Genomic DNA, 24,018 nt, shown 5'->3' on the forward strand with positions numbered 1-24,018 from the left:
TTAAGGCTTTTCTTCAAAAACTAAACCAGAGTATGCTTCGCGTTTTCTTCCATGTTCATTCCAATTCTAGTGAACTTCTCGGGTCTGCTCTTATCCAAAGGGACGTCTTTTAACACCTCAGTGGGTTCGACTGCGACCCTTCTCTCGTCTATGCTCATTGTCTGTACATGTTCGTCCATTGCCAACATGGCTAGGTAGCACTCTCTGGCGGTTAACCGATCTCCTTGTACTTGGCCCACCCCATGCTAGGTCAAAAATTTGACAGACAAATGATAGGTAGAGGTTACTGTCTTCCAACTATTCAAAGTTGGTCTTCCAATAATACCATTATATGATGATGCACACTCAACGACAAGGAAGTTTACCTCTTTGGTTATCTGTTGTGGATATGCTCCCACCACCACTGGTAATGTGATGGTGCCCACAGGCTGCACCTTCATTCCTCCGAATCCCACCAATGGCGAATTCACTGGTAGAAGTTGATCTCATCCTAGCCTCATTTACTGAAAGGCAGGGTAATACAAAATGTCCGCCGAACTGCCATTGTCTATCAACACCCTTTTGGTCATGTAATCAGCAATGAGTAGAATGATGACTATCACGTCATCGTGCGGGTGGTGAACTCGTCCAGTGTCCTCGTCCGTGAAAATAATGGCTTGCTCATCTGCTTCCCTTGTCCTGGGAGATCATCCAAACAGCTGAACGTTTTGCACCACCTTCAGGTATGTCTTCCTCGACTTGGACGATTGCGCTGTCGAGGTTCCTCCTATAATTACTCTAATTTCTCTAAGTGGGGGTCGTGATGACTCCTCCTCCTTAGCCTTCAGTTTCTCGTCCCTCTGGTCTCGTCCAAGGAAATTCCTCAACTTCCCTTGTCTGATAATATTCTTTATCTGCTGCTTTAAATCAAAGCACTAGTCTGTGTCATGCCCATGGTGTAACACCCCGACCCAACTTTATAATTACACTATGTGATTGAATGGTTAATTACTATTTTAAGCCACTTTCTTTTATAATTATATAAGAGTATTTAATAAACATATTATTTTATAATTCCTCTGAATAAGATTTATAAAGATTATAAATAAGTGAATGGCTATTTGTATTATAAATATATACTAAGTATGTACAAAACTATTTTAGGTGGTTAAGTTATTAGATATATAGTTGTTTGTGTTTAAGGTAAGGGTTAATAATGCAAAGTTATTTTATAGTTTGAGCCTTTCTAGAATATAGAACTTGGAGGGTGAAAAGTGTTAATACCAAAAGTTGAAAAAAAAAAGAGAGTCAACCTTTTCTTTTCCTTGTCAACACATGTGCCCCACCAATTCTTCTCACTTATCTTATCTTCTTGGATGCATCAGAAAGTCCAGCCCTCATTCTTCTTTCCCTTTTCCTTTTTCTTTGTTCTCATCTCTTTCTCCTTCTCTTGTCCTCACACGGCAGCCCCTTGCTTCTCACCAACAGCTCTCCCTCTCTCACCAAAACAATAAATCTCACTCTACAGAAGAAATTAAAAGATTGACCCTAAGATTTCAGCTTCAAATTTTGTGGGTAAGTAAAAAAAAAAAAAAAAAAAACCTCATCTTTTTATGGGTATTTTAATGGTGGAATGGTTTGGCTTTAGTTTCACTTCTATGTTTTCTAATATGATTGTTAGAAGCTGAAATTTGTGGTTTATGAAATTAGGAAATCATGAACTTGTAAATTTATATTTATATGTTGTTCTAAGAAGCTTTGAAATTGTGTTGATGGTTTGTTGAAGTTAAATTAGGGTTTTTACTAATTAATGATTGTATATGATTAAGGAAGTAAGAAAAAGTTGGGATGAGTACTTTTGATGTTATTGCTGGGATTTTTGTTGTATTTTATTTTGCTCTAAATGGTTAAATGACTGAATATAAGTGTTTTCTAACATGTCTAATGAGTGTATAAAAATCCCCATGTGATAATAAGACTATTTGCAATCATTTTACAATTTTATAAGAAAAACATTTCAAAGCTGTCACTGTGACAGATTCTGTGTTTATGCATGATAAATTATGTATTAAATTGTATACAGTAAATTAGGAAGCTAGGAATAGTTCTTATGAATTCTAAGACACATATGGTTGTAATGGAAGTAGTCTCAAAGCATTTTGATCAATATAAAAATAATGGTTTAATTTTTAAGTTGCATAAAATTCTGTCAGGACAGATTTGAGTATGCTGTATTGTATGATTTTTAGTAAATCATGGTTGTATGCTTTGACTCCGAAATTGATATGGTATTTACCAGACATCCATAGGAGTTTCTCTGTAAATTTTCATGAATTTTGGATGTGAATTGTTATCCCATTTGTATTTTATAATTGAAGTATATGCTGCTAGAATAAAACAGTGAATAATAAGGGACATGCCTAACTTTGAGGATTTAATTCTAAAGTTAGGGTGAATGATTTGAGCTATAATTTATTATGCTCATCATTTAGTATGTCTAGATCATAGATAAATTTTGTATAACTTGGTTCAAGGTTTAATACTCAAAGGTTTTTCATGTTACCATATGAGTGTATATGGTTATATGACTATGCTTAAAAGAGTTTATGTTTATGCATGCATTATTGCCCTAATCTCAAGCACCTTTTGAAATGAAATTGGCTCTCCTAGAGATATGATATAAATATGAGAATGTTGGTTTTCTTTAGTTTGGTACATCATTTGTTGATGTGTGTATAATATGTTTGTGGGAACCTCGTTGAGGTGGGATTATGATTTCCTTGATTTTAAGATATAGGCTTTGAGATGAATGCGTAAGCTTATGATAAGGTATAATTGATAGTAATAAGTTTTGATATTTGGTTTAGGTGTTACCAGTACCCAAGTTTAAGCTCATTCGACTTTAGGCTCTCAGTTCCTCTGCTTTCAGGTAAGGGATAAGTTATATAAGCATTTGGTAAGTCATGAGGTTAATTTAAAGTATATTATGCATTAAAAAGTTTTTTTTATTAGAGATATGACATATAATCATGTTTTAGACAAAGATATATTCGTGAGTTCTCGAAACTTTATGTATATGATTTAAGCATATTGATGCTGTTACTAATTCCACAAACATGATGTTTAAAGAAAACAATGAAAATACTTTTATTATGAAATGTTATCTAAACTATGAATTTCAGTATAATGTATAAGTATGAAATGTTTTTGGGTTATATTCTCTGATGATCTGAACTCTGCCAGTAGGGGTTAATTACTGTTTATGAAAAATGTTATCTGTTTGGCCATTAATGTGGGACTGACTTTGCTGTATCCGCCCTTATTGGTTACAGCCAACTTGTGGAGGAAGTCAACCTACCCCCATGGTTGAAAGATATGTATTATGATGTGATCCTGGGAATACCTGGTATTGTGGGGAATGCTGGATGCCTAGCACAGTGGTGTTAGAAGCCTCCCAAATAAGTACAAATTTATTAGATATGGACTAACCAATATGTTATGAACAGCTATATTATTTTATAGATCATAAGAGAAGGAATTGTTTAAATGCATTATGAAAAGTTAAAAACTCTCATGAAAAAAAGTTTATGATGAAAAGAAAAGCTGCTCTTTAAAGATAAAAGTTTCTGAAGTTCTGTTGTGCTTTAAAGATAAAGCTTCTGATAAAAGTACAAGTTTACGTTAAAAAAAATTATCAGATATCTGTTCTTTATGAAACGTTAAGTTTTATGACTATGAAAGTTATAATATTTTATGAGAAGAAGTTTATAAAGAAAAGTCTTCTTATTTGATAAAATATTTCTAATTTAAGACAAAGTTACCAATTATTTGATTTAAGTTGAAATGATTGTTTTGTAACAAAATACACACACACACACACACACACACACACACACACACATATATATATATATATATATGTATATGTATGTATGTATATGATTTTTAAACAATCAACATTATATTTGGTGACTTTGTAAGAAACGAAAGAAATTCAATCCGAAAGGTTTTGGTAATACTAATCTGATAAGAAAAAAGAGAACAATTATTTTCCTACAAAGAGCGTATAAGTTATTATTATAAATAGTATAAAATACTATGCATGAAAAGATGTTCTCCTATCTAAACATTTAAAAAATGAAAAGTTTTGATTTACGTGCATTCTTATTAAATTCTTATGTATCTTACCCTTACTGAGCTTTGTAGCTCACCCCTTCCACCCTTTCAGTCACAGGTTTTATTTTGGAGCAGAGGGAGCCTTAGTCGAGTTTTGGAAGGAGCTGATTTTAGTTTTAAAAGCATAGATCCCAAATTAGCAATTTAATGTTTAGTTTTACAGTATTGTGTATTTTAGGATTTAATAAAATTTGTGTACCTTAAAGTATTAAGAGATGTATTATGTGAATTTAGAATTTAAGTAACTGGTGGATTATGTTATTCTTTGAAGTACAATGTAGATGCTCTGAATGTCCAGTGAAAAGTTATATCATTTAAGTAAAAAAACAAGAATGAAAAGAAAGAGGGAAGCTTTTGTTAAAAGTTAAGTTGGTTCTTGTTAATATCAAGTTTAAGCTTAATATTAGCATGCCGGTTATGGTCACAAATCCGGGTATCGAGTTTGGGTCGTGACACTTGGCCTCTGTGAAAGTGGCAATACTTGTTCCTATTGCGCTTGTTAGGATCTCCTTTCATTTTATCTGACCACTTCAAGGACGGATCATCCTTGATCTGCACAAGCACCTGCTCTAGTGGCATATTCAGGGGTGTGTATTGCTGATTTCTCGCTGAGGAACTCACCTTCTTACCATCTCTTTCTTTTTTCTCTTCTGCCCGAGCCTTCTTTGGACGAGGATCCTGATCTGGATAATGCTGGTGACTTGCTTCCGAGCGCTCTGATCTCTTTCTCTTCTTGGCTATAACAGCGTCCTCAGCATTCATGAAATTTTGGGCTGAATGGACGAGTTCGGCCATAATCTGCGGTTCCTGCTTGTAGAGCTTATGGATGAACAAGTCAGAGTTAACCCTATTATGGAAGGAGGCCAATAACAACTTGTCATCCATTTCGTCTACCGTTAAGGCTTCTCTATTAAAGCAAGTAATGAAGGACCGTAAACTCTCATTCTCCCCTTACTCAATAGTTAGTAAACTGGAAGAGGAACGCTTGTGACGTTGTCCTCTAATGAAATTATTAACAAACAACTTACTCAACTCCTCAAATGATCCCACCAAGTTTGAGGGTATTTTGCTGAACCACACCGATGCTGGTCCCTTAAGTGTGGTAGGGAAAGCTTGCATATAATCTCGTCTGGGACCCTTTGGAGATGCATGGTCATCTTGAAGGTAGTGATGTGATCACACGGGTCACGATTTCCATCATACGAATCTAAGGAAGACATTTTGAATTTCGGGGGTAGGGGGTGACTGTTGATGGAAGCCGTGAAAGGGGAGTCCGTTCGGTTAACTAAATCATCCACACCCGCCTCATATTCTCCTTCATCTCATCCATGGCTTTTCTTATCTGGTCCATCTCCCTTTCCAAGTGTGGAATTCTTCTTGAAGCAGTACCCTTTGTCTGATTTTGGATTCAACATTTTTCCCTCCACCTTCCTGACTCTGGGCTCGTCCTTCCGTGTGTCCATCATGGCGCTGCCTCCTTTGATTGATTTCCCTGTTCAACTCTTGATAATGACGGGTCAATTCCACCATAGTGGCAACCATGGACTATATATGTTGAACAAAAGGCGGTTGCATGACAGGCGCTGACTGATGATCGCGGAGGGGATTACTAGAAGCATCCCTACTCTCCTGGTGGCTTGGGCTGGTAGCCCTTGATCATGTTCGAACCATTCAGCCTTTTGTCTAGGAAAGGCTAATCGTTGAAAACAATCAATCGAACGAAAAGAAAAACACCTCCTTCCCCACAATCGGCGCCAACTAATGATGCGAAGAAAATTAGCAGGCTGGATGTTTCGAACTTGAAAAGACTACTTGCCCTCTTGATGGCCTGAAAAAGAAAGAAAAGTGATCAAAGGTGACTGGGGTTGCCGACCAAGAACCCTCCGATGGCAAAGTTAGTTTTCTCTCTATATTTTTGGAGTTCCAACTTTTTGAAAAATGTAAAAACGTACCTTTGTTTTGTTTGAATGAATGTTTATATAGTGCCCTAAGAACAGTTATCAAACTTGTAACCTCCCTTGGATTTGAGGAGGTGTAAAGGTTCAAAGATAACTTTCATAAATGCTTGGGAGTTACATATTTCTCACCTAACTGTTATTGGAAGTTACGCGTGTAACAAGGAGTCATACTACATGCTCAAGAATTTTCCTAAGTGTCTAGGGTTCGTCCAGGGGTCCTCATCCTGAGGACTTTCAACTGAGCGTACCTCGCATCTAAGGGAGGTCCTTCCTTTATGGATGACCCATTCCCTGGATGAGGCTCATGATGACCCTGGACGACATGGTGGGGTTCTTGTGAAACTTGACCACGCGAAAGCTCATCAAAACATCTTCCTACATGGACGAGGTTCTTACAGCCTTCGATTGCTTGGTCTTGCCTTGGACGACCTCCATGGACGATTATTGGAGTTTAGACCATCAAGTGTTATTTTTTAGACCATCAAAAAATAAATTATAAAAATTTACATCAAATGAAAATGTATAATATGATTTGAGGCTTACACATTTTTCCACTGATAGTATACATCTAAATCTACTAAAACAGTCAAAATAACATTGAAATTATTTGTGATCACTTGCAATTCCATAGCGTTGATATACATTTTTAAATAGCCGAAGTACAATGCACCCGCTAGTGCAATTGAGTTTTGCTGAACCCAAAGATGTTGACGCCTATTTTCCTATGCTTCGCAAGTACCAGGCTTTAGTGCTTTACCCCATTGACGCTATACTGTTATAGTAGCCTAAGTTTTTGCTTCCTAATTTTGTAAAAATAAAAAAATGTTATAACTTTAGCATTAAAAAAAAAACACATCGCTTCAACAAAAAAAAAAAAACACATAACAAATAAATATATGTAGTAAAACTCCTCCCACAATAAAGAGATAGAGGAGTTTGATCATGAGATTTCTTATTTGGATTTTTTGAGAAAAATGAGTGTGATGAAACTTATGCATTTTTTGAGTGTATTAATTACTCTAGTAACAAATTAGATTATCATATAATGTATTAATTAGATAAGAAACCATTACAAAACCAATATAAATTGACAGAGCCCCTTAGAGAGCTAGTTAGTAAAAACGTGTACTATACGTGTACTGTACGCGTATGTCCGAAACTTTTAAAAAAACTTTCATCTCCCGTTTTGATTCCAACAATATGGAACTAAAAAGTTTAAATCTTCTGTCTCATTCTTCCTGCTACATTGTATACTCCACAAACAAAAACATACCACATGTCCATATATTATATTTGACAGGGTTTTCCACGGGTCGAGTTGGGTTTGGAGTTGAACAAAAACCAGCCCGATCAAATTGAGTGAACAAAAAATAGACCCACAGTTGATCGAACATTCGGGTTGGACTCGGTGGCTAGGGTCATCGGGTGATTTCGGGTTCGAAATACAACAACTCAGAAGAAATCAAACCCAAGAAAAACACTGACCACAACCATAATCCAAAGCCAGAGAAATCAATAGCACAACATAAAAAATACCACAAACCTAGATCTAAGACTAATACGAAGAGAATCTGATTTCACAATATTAGAGCCTCGAAGGAGATCTAAGCCACACAACGACCACTCCCTCTCCCACCATCACTGCATCCATCACAAGATCAATACAACCACCATCATATTTCACAAGATTAGAGCCTCAGAGGAGATTTGAAGTAGATTAGACGATGATTTACGACAAAGGTCAGATTGTACAAGATACGTACGTCAACCATCGATGGATCTTGAGAGTGACTCGGCCTAGGACACTGGCAGTTGGGAAAGTTGACGACAGCGGCTAGGGTTAGTGATTTGTGAGAGAGATGAGAGAGCGCGAAAAGAGAATCTGAAGTTTTGGCCCAAAATAGATCCAGACCCCTTCAATTCTTAGGTGTGAATAATGATGGAAACAAAATGATTTCCTTTTAAATTTATGGGCAGTCGGGTCGGTTTCTATGGGTCAAGAAGTGTGAGACACAAATTTTTGAACTAAAAACTTGATATTTTAAACTAACAGACCCGCATCCGACCCGTCTAAGCATTCGGGTCCGACCATGGGTCTTCAGGTCAGGTCAGTTCAGTCGAGTGGGTCGGGTCTTCCGGGTTGATGGACAACCCTATTTGACACCACATTATCACCTACCATGAACAACTTGTCACTTTAACAATTGTGAAATATTTTGTGAATTTAGACTTTTTGCAATTATTTTGTTCACAATTGTTGTTTTTTTTAAAGGAAGTTTTGTTATAATTTGTTGTGATTAGAACATCAATTTCATCTTGGTCTTGTACTAACTCCACTTTTATTTTGCACCCAAACCCATGCTAATAAGAAAAATAAGGGATTGCTAGTCAATTTTCATTTCACTCAATATATAACATAATGGTCGGAACTAAGACTCTGAAGGCTTTCCAACTCTCTCAATTACAACAAATCATATCAATATATCCTTAACTCATAAATTGTGAAAAATGCTATAAAAGAAGTTGTGTATGGAGCATTATTGTTTGGTAATACATGTTGGAAAAATAGCATGGAGTGAATACGAAATTGATATTTTCTATGTTCACTTGAAGATGTTATTAAAAATGATAAAAATCCTGAGTCCCACATCAGAAATGAAAGAGATAATATATGAGTTTATATACTCATGAGTTGGACATTAGGTTGGGCTTTTGGCATATGTGAACTGGGCCTACTTGTCCAACTAATAATATTTTATTATTTTAATTTTTGAGTCAATTAGTCTGTGCACAGCAATTATTACTGAAACAAAATGTTTGTTTAGTAACGTATAATTTTTTATAGTCCCTCATTCATAAAAACCAATTTTTTTCAAAAAACCCTCCCAGTGAGAATATTTTGCGTTAAAGCGAGAGAAAGAGACATTGAGTAGTTCATAGAGCCTGACCTTGTGTGCTTCGTTTTCGTGTTGTAGAACATTTTGTCCTGAGAGACAGACGTCCGTGAGTTTCAAAGCACCACAGTGATTGTGTGAGGGGCGAAATCTACTTTAAGGAAATTGTGTCAAACACAAGACTTAATCTGAATCATTCATCCTTCACACATTTGGTCGGTGAATTTTTAATTATTTGCAGATTTCTTCTTATATATATTCAGTATTTGTTTATTGTTTTTGCCTATCAAATCTATTTGTATTATTGCTTATTTTTAGATCTGTGTATTTTTCCTTTTGCTTTATCACAAAGGTAAATTGTTGAAATATATCCAACAGTCTTAAAGCAGATTTATATATTTAATTTATTTTTGTGATTCATAGTGAAAGGAATTTTGTGGTTATTGAAAAACACTAAATTGGCAGTTGCATATACTTTGCGCAAAACTTGGAAAACTGGGGTTGTGTTCACCGCTGCATAAATATCCACTTATTTATATTATAAATTGATGATGCCAAGAAAATCAGTAGGCTGGATGCTTCGGACTTGAAAGGACTACTGGTTCTTTCTACGGCCTGAAAAAGAAAGAAAAGCGTATCAAAGGCGACCGGGGCTGCCGGCCAAAAATCCTCCGATGGTAAAGTTAGTTTTTCCCTTTTAAGTAATCTGAGTTCCAACTTTTTTTGGAGTGAAAATGAACATACCCTTGCCTTATCTGAATCAGTCTTTATATAGTGCCTTCATAGACGGTTATCGAAATAGGAACCTCTCCTGGATTCGAGGCTTAAACGTAACTGCCATAACCGTTCAGGAGTTACACTTCTATTTCACAACGGATACATGACCGTTATGCGTGGGATAAGGGATTGTCACATTATATTCAGAGATTCTCCAAAGTATGATACCCTCGTCCTGAATTTCCTTCGTCGAGTGCACCTGCTGATTCCAAGTGTAAAATCCTAGTCCATGGATCTTTGCGTGGACGAGTCCTCTCAGGGTAGGCTGTGCGCATCTCACGGACGAGGGATGTAGCTTCGCTATCACCCTCTGGACGTCCTTGTTCGTTACCCTCGTCCTGAGGATAACTTCTGGACGGCTGCCGAGGTGATGACCATCCATGGACGGTTTGGGTGGTTTGAGTGTTTTCATCCCACATCAGTTGCCCCTCGTCCAGGAGTTATACGATGTATCAACAGATTTTAAAACGCACCACGTGTCGCACATCCATAGGAGGTTAGTCAACTGGTTTACTCCTCCGAGGCATGCGCCACGTGTCACCTTATAATTAGGTCCGTCGTTGCGGTTACCGAAACCTTTCTGCTTATAAATAGTGGTTTCTCTCTCATGCCCCTCTCACTTTTTCAAATTTTCCGCTTTGACACTCTCGTCCGTCGCTTCATCTAAGAATATCCTCAGCGTCCTTAGTGTCCCTCGTCTAGAGCCAGGTAATCTTTCTATACTTACTTTAGCTTTCCTTGTTAAGTGTTAGGACATTTTCAATGGCCTCCTGCTCGTCTAGCGACAGTGTGGTCAGGGCCATAGACGAGTATCGCGACGACTCTAGTTATGACACCTCTAGTAACGTCAGTAGTAGTAGTGGTCACACAACTGAGGAATACACATCTGGTGTTCCTGGAATCCCTGTAGAAACTTTTCAAGAGAGTATTAGGACGAGGACAGCCTCTGGGGCTGACACCTCGACGAGCTCCCCGCCGTCCTCTCCTTTAGACGAACAGGAAACCGTATATAGTTGTGCTCTAGAGGTTCCTTCCAAGACAGACGAGAGAAGGTTAGATTCCCTTAGGACTTGGTTTCAGATTCCTGATGATCTAAACCCTAGGCTAGCTGTCCGAGGTGAGTGGTGTTGCCAGCCTCGTTTTGGAATAGGTGTTTATGAAGCCTATTTGTTAGGGGGGCTTAGACTTCCTTTAAATGCCTTTGCTAGGGAATTACTCACTAGGCTGGGCTTGGGGGTGTGTCAGCTTAACCCTAACGTATGGAGACTAATTGTCTCCATGCAAGTCTTATGGATGGAGGTGTTTGATGGGGACCGTCCTATTACCGTGGACGAGTTCTTGTACTGCTATAAACCCTCCGAAATAAATCAATCTCGAGGCTTCCATCAGTTCACAGCCAGGGGCAATGACTGTAGACTGATTAAGTCTTTGCCCTCGTCTGACAGAAACTGGAAGACGGAGTTTTTCTTCGTCTCTGGTTTCTGGGCGGGGCATCCCGTTGAGATTGGTAGAGACTCATTTGCTCCTTATACTGGAGACATAGGGAACCTTCGTCTAGAAGGTATGTTACGTTCTTCTTTTTTTGTTTCTTTTATATTATACTTTCTGTTTGGACGATGGTCTGACCTTAATTTCTTTCTTCCCTTTCCAGCCGTTGGACGACCCTCTTTGAGCAAGTTCCATCGTGACCGCGTCCACAGGGCCCGTCTACATCCTGAACGAGACTTTCACTCGTTAGTGACCCTTAAGCGTCTACACAAGTGGGGACTCGGCCCTGAACCGTCCGTCGAAGCTTTAGCACACGAGTTAACTACCCGTAGACGTGAGTGCTCCTCTTAAGATATGCACTTTTCATTTTTGTTTATGATTACTATTTATATTTATTTATTATTATTTATTATTATTTATTATATATATTTTTTTTAGGAATGGCAACCATGAAGGGAAACAAGGGGAAGGAAGTTGTCAACGAGGTAGCTAGGCCTGAGCCTCAGCCCCAGCCTCATCCTGCTTCTGGAGAAAAAAGGAAAAGCCTGTCCAAGCATGTGGACTTGGCTAGCTTGCCAAGTCGTCGGGGGAAGAAAGCTAAGTTCGGGCCGTCCAGGACTGAAACCGTTAGGCCTGAACTTCCTCCTCAGCCACCCGTCCTGGTCGTTGACGTAGATTCGTCCACGCCCCTCAGCGCCACTCCGTCCAAGTCCCCTGCTCCTGACTCGTCCCAGCCTCCTCAAAGGACTTCTACTAATTTATTGGAGAACGAGGATCTGGCTTGGGAACGATTCCAAGAGGCTGTGAAGGGCGAGGACGTAGCTGCATGGTACGACATGTCCTTGAAAGAGTTCGAGCACTCTGGCGTCCACGATCTCTTCAAGGTAACCATCTTTGCCTCGCCCTGATTTGTCCATGTTTTCCCAATATTACTTCTATCATCTGAACTTCCTATTCTTCTATGTAGGCAATGTCCAAGTTCATAGCTGCGTCCAGGCAGGCCACAGAGATGGACAGGACGAGGGTCCTCCTGGAGAAAAGAATAGAAGAGGTCAAAAACGACTGTAGGACGTGGGCAGAGGTGGCGAACAAGGCCAAGGACGAGGCTGAGGAGTTCAAGGCTTTGGTGGGGGAGCTGAAGTCCGACACTGCCAGGAAAGACGAGCGTCTTGAACTTCTTCAAAAGGAGAACGACGAGCTGAATCTACTTTTGAAGAAGGCTAAAGACGAGGCAGTGGAAGAATTCAAAGCGTCCAAAGAGTTCACTGACCTGATGGATACAAACTATGCAGCAGGGTTTGAGGACTTTAGAATGGATGCTATGGACAACTTTCCTGAAGTTGACTTTAGCACCATTAAACTCAACCTTGCTGCTGCTACAAGTTCCCTCGTCCACACAGGCTCAGACGATGTCAACATCGAGGACGACGCTTCCACCAAACCAGCTCAGGACGACCCCAACGTTAATGCCCCTTCCTCTTGAAGAAGTTGTTATTGTTGTTTAGCTTTCTTCTTTTCTCTTTTTCTCTTTTTTATTTAAAATGTATTTGAGAATTTGAAATGTTATTCAAGTACAATTTCCTCGTCTAGAGTGTTCTAGACGAGCTTATGAACAATGTCTTTTACTGTTTATTTTATAAGGGTTTTTGGACGGTGGCCGTCTACCCTTTTCAAGTTAAAGAATATCTTCTTTGTTTGTTATCATTTATGTCATTGTCCTTCAAACTATGCTCTAAGTGTTGAATGACCGTCTACAATCTTTTTATGGACGACCCACTTAGGACTGATGATGACTGCATTACTTTAGCTTGTCCTTTAGGCAATTATTATTCGCCTTCTCGAAAGCAGTTTATAATGTTTGTGTTTTCTCGTCTTGACGAGTGCTCGTCTCTGGAATGTTATATCTTAAGGCTTACTTTTCTTCCTTAGACGAGTGGGCCTTGGCTTCTTTCTCTTGTTTTTTTTTTGAAGGAAAGCTTTGGACGAGCAGTCCTTGGCTTCTTTCTCTTGCTTTATCCTTTTTTGAAGGAAAGCTTTGGACGAGCAGTCCTTGGCTTCTTTCTCTTGCTTTATACTTTTTTGAAGGAAAGCTTTGGACAAGAAGGCCTTAGCATTTTTTCTTTGCTTCATCATCATTTAAAGGAAATCTTAGACGAGTTTGCCTTCGTCCCGAGATTTTATTTGTCTAAGGCTTTTGCCTCGTCCGTGGATATTATCAAGGAAACTGGAATTCAAGTACATAAGAAATCCAAACCATATTATTACATGAACATTGTTCACAAACTTGGCACACGCTTACAAGCTAGTGCCTTATTAAGATATCAAGTACATAGCATCGTCTTTCATAAGCTAGTCTGTAAGTAGTGCAAAAGTTTAAGAACTAGTGCACTTTTATTCATAACACACCATAATAGTAGTAAAAGCACAAGTAAATATAAGCAAACACGCAAATCACAACTGTAATTTTGCCACTGACTTCCCTTGTCCCCGCTCATCACTGATAGTACCTTCGCAGATGTTCCACGTTCCAAGGATGCTCTAACTTCCGCCCGTCTAGGGCTTCCAGGTAGTAGGACCCTTGCCTTTTGAAGTTGATTACCCTGTAGGATCCTTCCCAATTGGGTCCCAGTTTTCCATGAGCTGGGTTCCTGGTCGCCAAGGAGATCCTTTTGAGGACAAGGTCCCCTACACCGAACCGTCTGGGTTTCACCATGGCGTCATGCTGTCTGGCCATGAGATTTTTGTACCTTGCCGTCCGTTGTTCCGCATCCATTCTTACCTCATCGATAAGATCGAGGTCGAGGCGAAGTTGTTCCCCGTTGTCTTTCTCCTGGTACTCCATCACTCGGTGACTCGCCATGTGGACCTCCGCTGGTATGACAGCTTCACTCCCATAGGCTAGTTTGAACGGGGTCTCTCCTGTTGGAGTTCGTGCGGTCGTCCTATAGGCCCAAAGAACACCCGGTAGCTCGTCTGGCCATATCCCTTTTGCCCCCTCAAGCCGAGTCTTGATGATTTTCAGCAAGGATCGGTTTGCTACTTCTGCTTGCCCATTTGCTTGTGGATGGGAGGGTGAAGAGTAGTGATTCTTAATTCCAAAATGATTGCGAAGTCCCCGAAGGGTGCGTTGTCAAATTGACGCCCGTTGTCGGATACTAATACCCCGGGTACTCCGAACACCGCATAGGATGTTCTTCCATACGAAATTTTTCACGTTCGCCGAGTGATTGCCGCAAGAGGCTCGGCTTCTACCCACTTGGTAAAGTAATCTATTCCAACCACCGAAATTTCATCTGCCGGATTCCTACGGGGAAAGGACCCAGGATATCCAGCCCCACCGTGCAAAGGGCCATGGGGCCGTCATTGGGGTCCGGTACTCGACGACGGCCGTCTAGGCACGTTGCTATAACGCCGGCATTGGTCACATACCTTGACATAGGCTTTAGCGTCCGCCCGCATTGTTGGCCAATAGTAGCCGGCACGGATGACCTTATGGACAAGGGACCTTGCCCCTGAATGATTTCCACACGATCCTTCATGAACTTCCCTTAGAACATAGTTTGACTCGTCAGGAGCCAAGCATCTTAAGTAGGGTTGGGAAAAGCCTCGCTTGTACAACACTTCATTAATGAGGACATACTTGGCCGACCTGACCCTCAACTTTCTCGCCTCACCCTTGTCCTCTGGAAGCCTCCCATCCTTGAGGTAAATTATTATCGGACTCATCCAATTCTCTCCTCCTCCTATCTGCTGTATGTCAGGGATGTCTATACTCGGCATGTACTGGATGTCATCGAACTCGTCTATGACCCCTGCCGAGGCGGCTTTCGCCAAAGCGTCTGCTTCTGCATTCTCCTCCCTGGGAAGTTGAATAAAACTTATGGCTGAAAATTTTCGGGCAAGGCGTTTCACTTTGTTAAGGTACTTCTTCATTCGATCCTCCTTGACATCACACATCCCATTTACTTGGTTGATGACCAGTTGAGAGTCTCCTTTGATTGTTAACGACTCCACCCCTAAGGACTTGGCCAATTCCAACCCCTTGAGTAGAGCCTCATACTCAGCCTCGTTGTTGGTAGTTGGATACTGCAGACGGGCCGCATACTCCAGCTTGTCACCCTCAGGGGACTTCAGTACAATTCCAATCCCTCCTGCATACATTGTGGACGATCTGTCTACATTTACCACCCACATTTCATTTCCTTCGTCCTTGTTCAGGTCGTCTTGACTGGGGGTAAATTCTGCAATGAAATCTACCAACGCTTGCGCTTTTATTGTGCTCCTCGGGAGGTACCTGACATCGAACTCGCTGAGCTCAACGGCCCACTGTACCAGCCGTCCGGCAGCTTCCAACTTGCTCATCACCTTTTTTATGGGATGGTCTGTCAGGACGTTGATGACGTGTGCCTGAAAATAATGTCTCAGCTTCCTGGAAGCCGTGACTAATGCGAAGGCTAGTTTCTCCATCATCGGGTATCGTCCTTCTGCCCCTCTCATCGCGTGGCTTGTGTAATAGACCGGCCTCTGGACTCTCCCCTCTTCTCTGACCAACGCTGAGCTAACTGCGTGTGGGGACACCGCCAAGTACAAGTACAACTCTTCCCCAGGTACAGACGGACTCAACAATGGGGCCATCATTAGATACGCCTTCAGGTCTTGGAAGGCCTTTTGACACTCGTCCGTCCATTCAAAAGCCTTCCTAAGGACTTTAAAGAAAGGTAAACATTTGTCAGTAGCTTTCGATACAAACCTGTTGAGGGCGGCGACTCGTCCAGTAAGAGACTGGACTTCCTTGATATTTCTTGGTGGCTCCATGTTCAGTATCGCCTGGATTTTATCCGGATTCGCCTCAATTCCCCTGTGCGACACCATAAACCCCAAGAACTTACCCGACGAAACTCCGAAAGCACACTTGCTCGGATTTAACTTCATGTGGTACCGTCGTAACGTATCAAAAGTTTCTTGAAGGTCGTCAAGATGTTTATCCTCGTCCTGGCTCTTCACCAGCATGTCGTCCACATAAACCTCCACATTTCGCCCGATTTGAGGACGGAACATATGGTTAACTAGCCTTTGGTAGGTCGCCCCTGCGTTCTTCAAACCGAAGGGCATAACCTTATAGCAATACAACCCTTGACTTGTGACGAATGAGGTCTTCTCCTGATCCGCTTCATTCATCTGAATCTGGTTGTATCCTGAGAAAGCGTCCATGAAGCTAAGTATCCTGTGACCTGCCGTCGAGTCCACTAACTGGTCAATGCGCGACAATGGGTAGCTATCCTTGGGGCAAGCTTTGTTGAGATCAGTGAAGTCCACGCACATCTGCCACTTGCCATTGGCTTTTCTGACCATGACTACGTTCGCCAACCAGTCTGGGTAATGAACTTCTCGGATAAACTTCGCGGCGACCAACTTCTCCACCTCTTCCTTAACGGCATTATCTCGCTCGGGAGCAAAAACTCTTATCTTCTGACGCACTGGTTTCGAATAGGGACACACGTTCAGGCTGTGGGTAATGACGTTTGGATCAATGCCAGGCATGTCTTCATGACTCCATGCGAAGACGTCGAGGTTTTTCCTCAGAAACCGGACCAAAGCGTGCTTTGCCCCCTCTTCCATGCTCGCCCCAACTCTGGTAGACTTCTCGGGCTGGTCATCGTCCAAAGGGACGTCCTCTAATGCTTCAGTGGGCTCAGCCACGACCCTTTTTCCGTCTATACTCATCGTCTGCATATGCTCGTCCATGGCCAGCATGGCTAAGTAGCATTCTCTGGCAGCCAGCTGGTCTCCTTGTACCTGGCCTACTCCGTGCTCGGTCGGGAATTTAATGGACAGGTGGTAGGTAGAGGTTACCGCTTTCCAGCTGTTCAAAGTTGGCCTTCCAATAATTGCATTGTATGACGATGCACAATCAACAACAAGAAAATTCACCTCTTTGGTTATCTGCTGCGGATACGTCCCGACGACCACTGGCAACATGATGGTGCCCACAGGTTGCACCTTCATTCCTCCGAATCCCACCAACGGCGAGTTCACTGGTCGAAGCCGATCTCGTCCTAGCTTCATTTGTTGGAACGCGGGGTAGTAGAGAATGTCTGCAGAGCTGCCATTGTCTATCAATACCCTCCTGGTCGTGTAGTCAGAGATGAGTAGGGTGATGACTATCGCGTCATCGTGTGGATGGTGAATTCGTCCTGCCTCCTCGTCCGTGAAAGTAACAGCCTGTTGGTCTACCTCCCTCGCCCTAGGAGGTCGTCCAGACTGTTGGATGTTCTGCACCACCCTCAGGTATGTCTTCCTTGATTTGGACGACTGCGCCGTCGAGCTTCCTCCTATAATTACCCTTATTTCTCCTAGTGGGGGGCGTGATGATTCTTCCACCTTGGCCTTCATTTTCTCATCTCTCTGGTCTCGTCCAAGGAAGTTCCTCAATTTCCCCTGTCTAATGAGATTTTCTATCTGTTGCTTCAAGTCAAAGCACTCGTCTGTATCATGCCCGTGGTCCCTATGAAAACGGCAGTACTTGCTCCTATTACGCTTGTTGGAGTCTTCCTTCATTTTTTCTGGCCACTTCAAGGACGGATCATCCTTGATCTGCATAAGAACCTGCTCTAACGGCATAGTCAGGGGCGTGTATTGCTGATTCCTTGCGGAGGAACTGGCCTTCTTACCATCCTTATCTTTTCTCTCGTCTACCCGAACTTTCTTCGGACGAGGTCCCTGGTCCTGGTAGCGATGGTGGCCCACCTCCGAGCGCTCTGCCCTTTTTCTTTCCTTGGCTATGATGGCGTCTTCAGCATTCATAAAATTCTGGGCCGAATGGACAAGCTCGGCCATAGTCTGTGGTTCCTGCTCGTAGAGCTTATGAATAAACAAGTCAGAATTGACCCCATTGTGGAAAGCGGCCAGCAATAGCTTGTCATCCATCTCGTCCACCGTTAAGGCTTCTCTGTTAAACTGGGTGATAAAAGATTGCAAACTCTCATTGTCCCCTTGCTCTATGGTCAGCAGGCTAGAGGAGGAACGCTTGTGACGCTGTCCTCCAATGAAGTTGTTGACAAACAGCTTACTCAGTTCTTCAAATGATCCCACTGAGTTTGGGGGAATCTTGCTGAACCAAACTCGCGCTGGTCCCTTGAGTGTGGTGGGAAAAGCTCTGCACATGATCTCGTCTGGGACCCCCTGCAGGTGCATGGTCGTCTTGAAAGTTGCAATGTGATCGCAGGGGTCGCGATTTCCATCGTACGAGTCTAGAGAAGGCATTTTGAACTTCGGGGGTAGAGGATGACTGTTGATGGAGGCTGTGAAAGGGGAGTCCGTTCGGTGGACCATATCATCTACTGGGTTTGGTCGCCTCATGTTTTCCCTCATTTCATCCATGGCTTTTCTCATCTGGTCCATTTCTTTTTCCAAGTGCGGCACCCTTCTTGAAGCGGTACCTCTTGTTTGATCTTCGGACTCTACATTCTCCCCTCCTCCTTCATGACTTGGGGCCCTTCCCTCCATGTGTCCTTGACGCTGCCTCCTGAAGTTGATCTCCTTATTCAATTCCTGGTTCTGACGCGTCAGTTCTGCCATAGCGGCAGCCATGGATTGTATGTGCTGCATAGAAGGCGGTTGAATTACAGGTGCTGATCTGCGATCACGAAGGGGATTTCTGGAAGCATCCCTACTCTCCTGGTGGCCTGGGCTGGTAGCCCTTGATCTTGTTCGAACCATTCAACCTTTTGTCTGGGATAGAATAACAAGTTTACTCTTTCCCACAGACGGCGCCAACTGATGATGCCAAGAAAATCAGTAGGCTGGATGCTTCGGACTTGAAAGGACTACTGGTTCTTTCTACGGCCTGAAAAAGAAAGAAAAGCGTATCAAAGGCGACCGGGGCTGCCGGCCAAAAATCCTCCGATGGTAAAGTTAGTTTTTCCCTTTTAAGTAATCTGAGTTCCAACTTTTTTTGGAGTGAAAATGAACATACCCTTGCCTTATCTGAATCAGTCTTTATATAGTGCCTTCATAGACGGTTATCGAAATAGGAACCTCTCCTGGATTTGAGGCTTAAACGTAACTGCCATAACCGTTCAGGAGTTACACTTCTAATTCACAACGGATACATGACCGTTATGCGTGGGATAAGGGATTGTCACATTATATTCGGAGATTCTCCTAAGTATGATACCCTCGTCCTGAATTTCCTTCGTCGAGTGCACCTGCTGATTCCAAGTGTAAAATCCTAGTCCATGGATCTTTGCGTGGACGAGTCCTCTCAGGGTAGGCTGTGCGCATCTCACGGACGAGGGATGTAGCTTCGCTATCATCCTCTGGACGTCCTTGTTCGTTACCCTCGTCCTGAGGATAACTTCTGGACGGCTGCCGAGGTGATGACCATCCATGGACGGTTTGGGTGGTTTGAGTGTTTTCATCCCACATCATAAATTAATTCATGATCTTCAAAAGTTGATTACGTGTTTGACTGTGCTGGTGATATTTATTTTTCAATATCTATCCACCTTCTTTATTTATATTATATGATATTAAGATATTTGTCTCTTTGAATTTTTGATTAACTGGGCATGGTGTAGAGCCATGTGTGTAGATTGTGATAATCATAAGGCTGATGTGTCTACTTCAGAGTCAAATACTGCCAGCCAAAAGTCCAAACATATTGCCATAAAAGAATCCAATTCAAATTCAAATACTTGCCAAACATAAGTCAGCCAATAAGTCAGCCAATATCACATCCCTTGATTCTAGCTGATTCATACTGCCAGCCATAAGTCAGTCAGCCAATATCACATCCCTTGATTCTCTCCTCCGTAGCACATCCCTTGATTCTAGCTAATTCTCTATTAATGTAAATCTGTTGTAATTATATTCTCTACAATGTAGGGAAGTTTGTCTATAATCTTTTAGTATAAATACAAAGCAAGACACGCCTCACTTGGTGTGGTTTTTCAACCCAACATAAACTCTATACTATCTATTCCTTTATGGTATCAGAGCTATATGTCCAACGACCTTTAAAAAAAACACACACACACACAATTTTTTTCCAGCTTTTCTCTTGTCTTTGCTTTAACCAATCTCAATGGAACACACCAATTCTTCAACTGGTGTTGTTGTACCTAGTCATTCAGGGTTCATGTCAATTAAACTAGACAGAACCAATTATCCTCTTTGGCTTGCTCAGATTGTTCCTATTTTGAAGAGCAAGAGTTTGATGGGATTTGTAGATGGTACAAATCGATGTCCTCCAGAATTTAAACGGGACAAAGATGGAAAGGAGACCACCGAAGTGGATCCATCTTATATTACTTGGCATCAACAGGACCAAATGATCCTCAGTTGGATCAATAATTCTCTCTCCCCACCAGTGCTATCCACAGTGGCTCGTTTCACATCAGCACATGCAACCTGGTCCTCACTAGAGAAGAGGTATGCTTCCCACTCAAAAAATCGTATTCAATAATTGAAAAATGATTTATGTAACACAAGAGGAGATGGTCTTTCAGTTTCTGATTTTGTGGACAAAATAAATCATATTGCTGACAATCTTGCCTTGGCTGGCAAACCCATTGATGATGATGAACTTGTTACTGTTATTATGAATAACATTGGTTCAGCATATGAAATCACTATTAGTACTGCATAAGCACGTGACACTCCTATATCATATGATGATCTTGTGGCATTACTTCTTAGTGCTGAAACAAGGATTCAGAAACAACAAACACCTTTGCTTGACAATACTCCAACTGCGATGTATGCTCCCAAATCTAATAATTAAACCACTCGAGGTCGAGATTCCCTGCATAACCGAGGATCTAATATGAGAGCCAGAGGGTCCTCTGGTTCACGTCGACCTCAAAATTCTTGGTCCCATTCCAACTCTGGTTCCACGAATTTTGGGTCTTCTAGTAATAATTCTTCTTGGCCAACTTGTCAAATTTGCAATCGTCCAGGACACGGTGCCCGTGACTGTTTTCACCGAATGAATCATGCTTATAAAGGACGAATTCCAACTCAAAAACTGATGGCTATGGCAGCTGCTGCATCCTTGAACAATTCTCAAACCACATGGCTTTTTGATATTGGTGCATCGAATCATATCACTTCGGATCTTGCAAATTTGGCTATTCACAATGAGTATCATGGCCAGGACCAAGTTGCTGTGGGTAATGGTGCAAGTTTGAATATTGCTCATATTGGTTCTAATAAAATTCCTCATGGTTCATCCTTCCTTGCTATGAATAATATTTTACATTGCCCATCTGTCGCTGCTAATCTTCTTTCAGTTTATCAATTTACTCGTGATAATAACTGCTATTTTATTTTCTTCTCTGATTGTTTTTATGTGAAGGATCTAAGCACAGGGAGGACGCTTTTCCGCGGGAAGAGTGAAAATGGTCTCTATCCTTTCCATATTCGCAACCAGATTTCTACCAAGTCCAGTCGTCCACTTGCATTTGTTGGTGTCCGTGTTGGCGCTCCAGTTTGGCATTCTCGGTTGGGCCATCCTGCCTCCAACACACTTTCGCGTCTTATTTCAAATAAATGTCTTCCTATGAGTGGTAAAAGTTCAAATCAATTTTGTAATTCATGTCCTTTGGGCAAGAGTACTAAACTACCTTTTCATTTGTCGGATTCAATATCCAAATTTCCTTTGGAATTGGTGCATTCAGATGTTTGGACTTCTCCCACTGTTTCTATGAAAGGATCCAAACATTATGTGTTATTTGTGGATGATTTTTCTCGTTATTCATGGATATTTCCTATGCAATTTAAACATGGAGTCTTTGATATTTTTGTCAAATTTAAGTTGCATGTTGAAAATCTTTTCTCATCCACAATTAAAGCTTTCCAAGCAGATGGAGGTGGTGAATATACTAATATTGCCTTTCAAAAGTTTTTAGCTAATCATGGTATTAGTTTTCGCTCCTCATGTCCAAATCACCCTAAACAAAATGGATTGGCTGAACGAAAACACCGGCATATTGTAGAAACTGGTCTCACTCTTCTTGCTCATGCTCATATGTCAAATACCTATTAGGTTGATGCATTTAACACTACAGTGTATTTGATTAATAGACTTCCAACTTGTGTCTTAAATTATCTTAGTACTTATGAAAAATTATTTCAAAAATCTCCCACTTATGATAGTCTTCAAGTGTTTGGTTGTGCATGCTTTCCTTATTTGCGACCCTATAATACAAATAAGCTGCAATTTCGTTCTAAACGGTGTGTGTTTTTGGGTTACTCTCTTCATCATCAGGGATATCGATGTCTTGATCCAAGCACTAGTCGTGTCTATTTATCCCGTCTTGTTATTTTTGATGAGTCTTCATTCCCATTTCAAGAGACCATTAACACTATTTCTGCAGAGAAGGGCCCCCTGGAATCTGTGATACCTACACTAGAAATGATTCAGCTACCTTCACTACATACACCACCTTCTTGTTCTAGACCTCCACCCACTTCTCCTACTATACCTCAAACTCCTCAAATACCTACGCCACCAGACCCACCTATAGCTTCTCATCCCAACCCCATTATACCACCTACCTCTGCATCTTTCATTCCAAATCCATTACCACCTAATCCCACATCACAAACTCTCCCAGAAAATTCCTCCCACTCCATGGTCACTAGAAGAAAAGATGGCATTTGCAAACCCAATCCAAAATATGCAATGAATGTGGTATATGATTCTCATTTGATTGAACCCACCTGTTATAGCCAAGCAGTTAAACATGCAGAATGGCGTCATGCTATGGGGGCTGAATTTAATGCCTTGCAATGGAATGGCACTTGGTCCTTGGTCCCTCCTCGCTCAAATATGAACATCTTGCCTAATAAGTGGGTGTTTAAAATCAAGAAACGATCTGATGGTACTATTGAGCGCTATAAAGCGCGTCTTGTAGCAAATGGTTTTCATCAAAAAGAAGGGCTTGATTATACAGAGACTTTTAGTCCAGTTGTGAAACACTCCACTATTCGCATTGTTCTTGCTTTAGCCATTCATCAAAAATGGCCTATTCGACAATTGGATATTCAGAATGCATTTCTCCATGGCCAATTATCTGAGGAAGTGTATATGCGTCAACCTTCTGGGTTCATTGATCCTAATTATCCACACCATGTCTGCAAGCTTCATAAGTCTCTCTATGGCTTAAAACAAGCTCCTCGACAATGGTTTCAATGATTTTCTGATTATTTAGAGGAGCTCGGTTTTTGTGAGTCTAAAGCTGATTACTCCCTCTTCACATTTTGTAAGGGTGCTTTGATCATTATTCTACTTATTTATGTTGATGATATTTTGATCACAGGGAATAGTTCATCTCATATTTTCCAGCTTATACAGAACCTTGGGAAACTGTTTTCTATGAAGGATTTAGGTCCTTTGCATTATTTCCTTGGTCTTGAGGCCATATACAGTTTTGGTGGTTTATACCTAACTCAAAAAAAATATATCATGGATCTATTACATCGCACAAAGTTTCAGGATGTCAAGCCTATTTCTTCTCCTGCTCATACTGGACATAAATTAAGCCTTTATGATGGAGATCCTCTTCCTGATCCTACTGAATATCGAAGTGTTGTTGAGGCGCTACAATATTTGACACTCACTCGTCCTGATATCGCTTTTGCAGTAAACCAAGTGTGTCAATTCATGCATCAGCCTACCACAACTCATTGGATTGCTGTCAAAAGAATATTGCGTTATTTGAAGAGCACTCCTACTCATGGTC

General features: G+C 41.3%; 1 protein-coding gene and 1 long non-coding RNA gene across 2 annotated transcripts; both read left to right on the forward strand.

Annotated features, from left to right (window-relative positions):
• Nucleotides 1-1,351: 1,351 nt before the first annotated feature.
• Nucleotides 1,352-22,043, forward strand: LOC142617226 (uncharacterized). Its single transcript, XR_012840940.1, has 3 exons — nt 1,352-1,554; nt 2,847-9,222; nt 21,630-22,043. It is a non-coding gene; the product is annotated as an uncharacterized LOC142617226 (long non-coding RNA).
• Nucleotides 9,240-12,947, forward strand: LOC142617225 (uncharacterized). Its single transcript, XM_075789996.1, has 4 exons — nt 9,240-11,345; nt 11,436-11,606; nt 11,711-12,156; nt 12,240-12,947. Exons 1-4 carry the CDS (start codon nt 10,547-10,549, stop codon nt 12,753-12,755), a joined length of 1,932 nt encoding a protein of 643 aa, XP_075646111.1. The 5' UTR covers nt 9,240-10,546; the 3' UTR covers nt 12,756-12,947.
• Nucleotides 22,044-24,018: the final 1,975 nt, after the last annotated feature.

This window comes from Castanea sativa, chromosome 11 (assembly GCF_040712315.1).
Source record: "Castanea sativa cultivar Marrone di Chiusa Pesio chromosome 11, ASM4071231v1".
In the NCBI taxonomy this organism is placed as follows: Eukaryota; Viridiplantae; Streptophyta; class Magnoliopsida; order Fagales; family Fagaceae; genus Castanea; species Castanea sativa.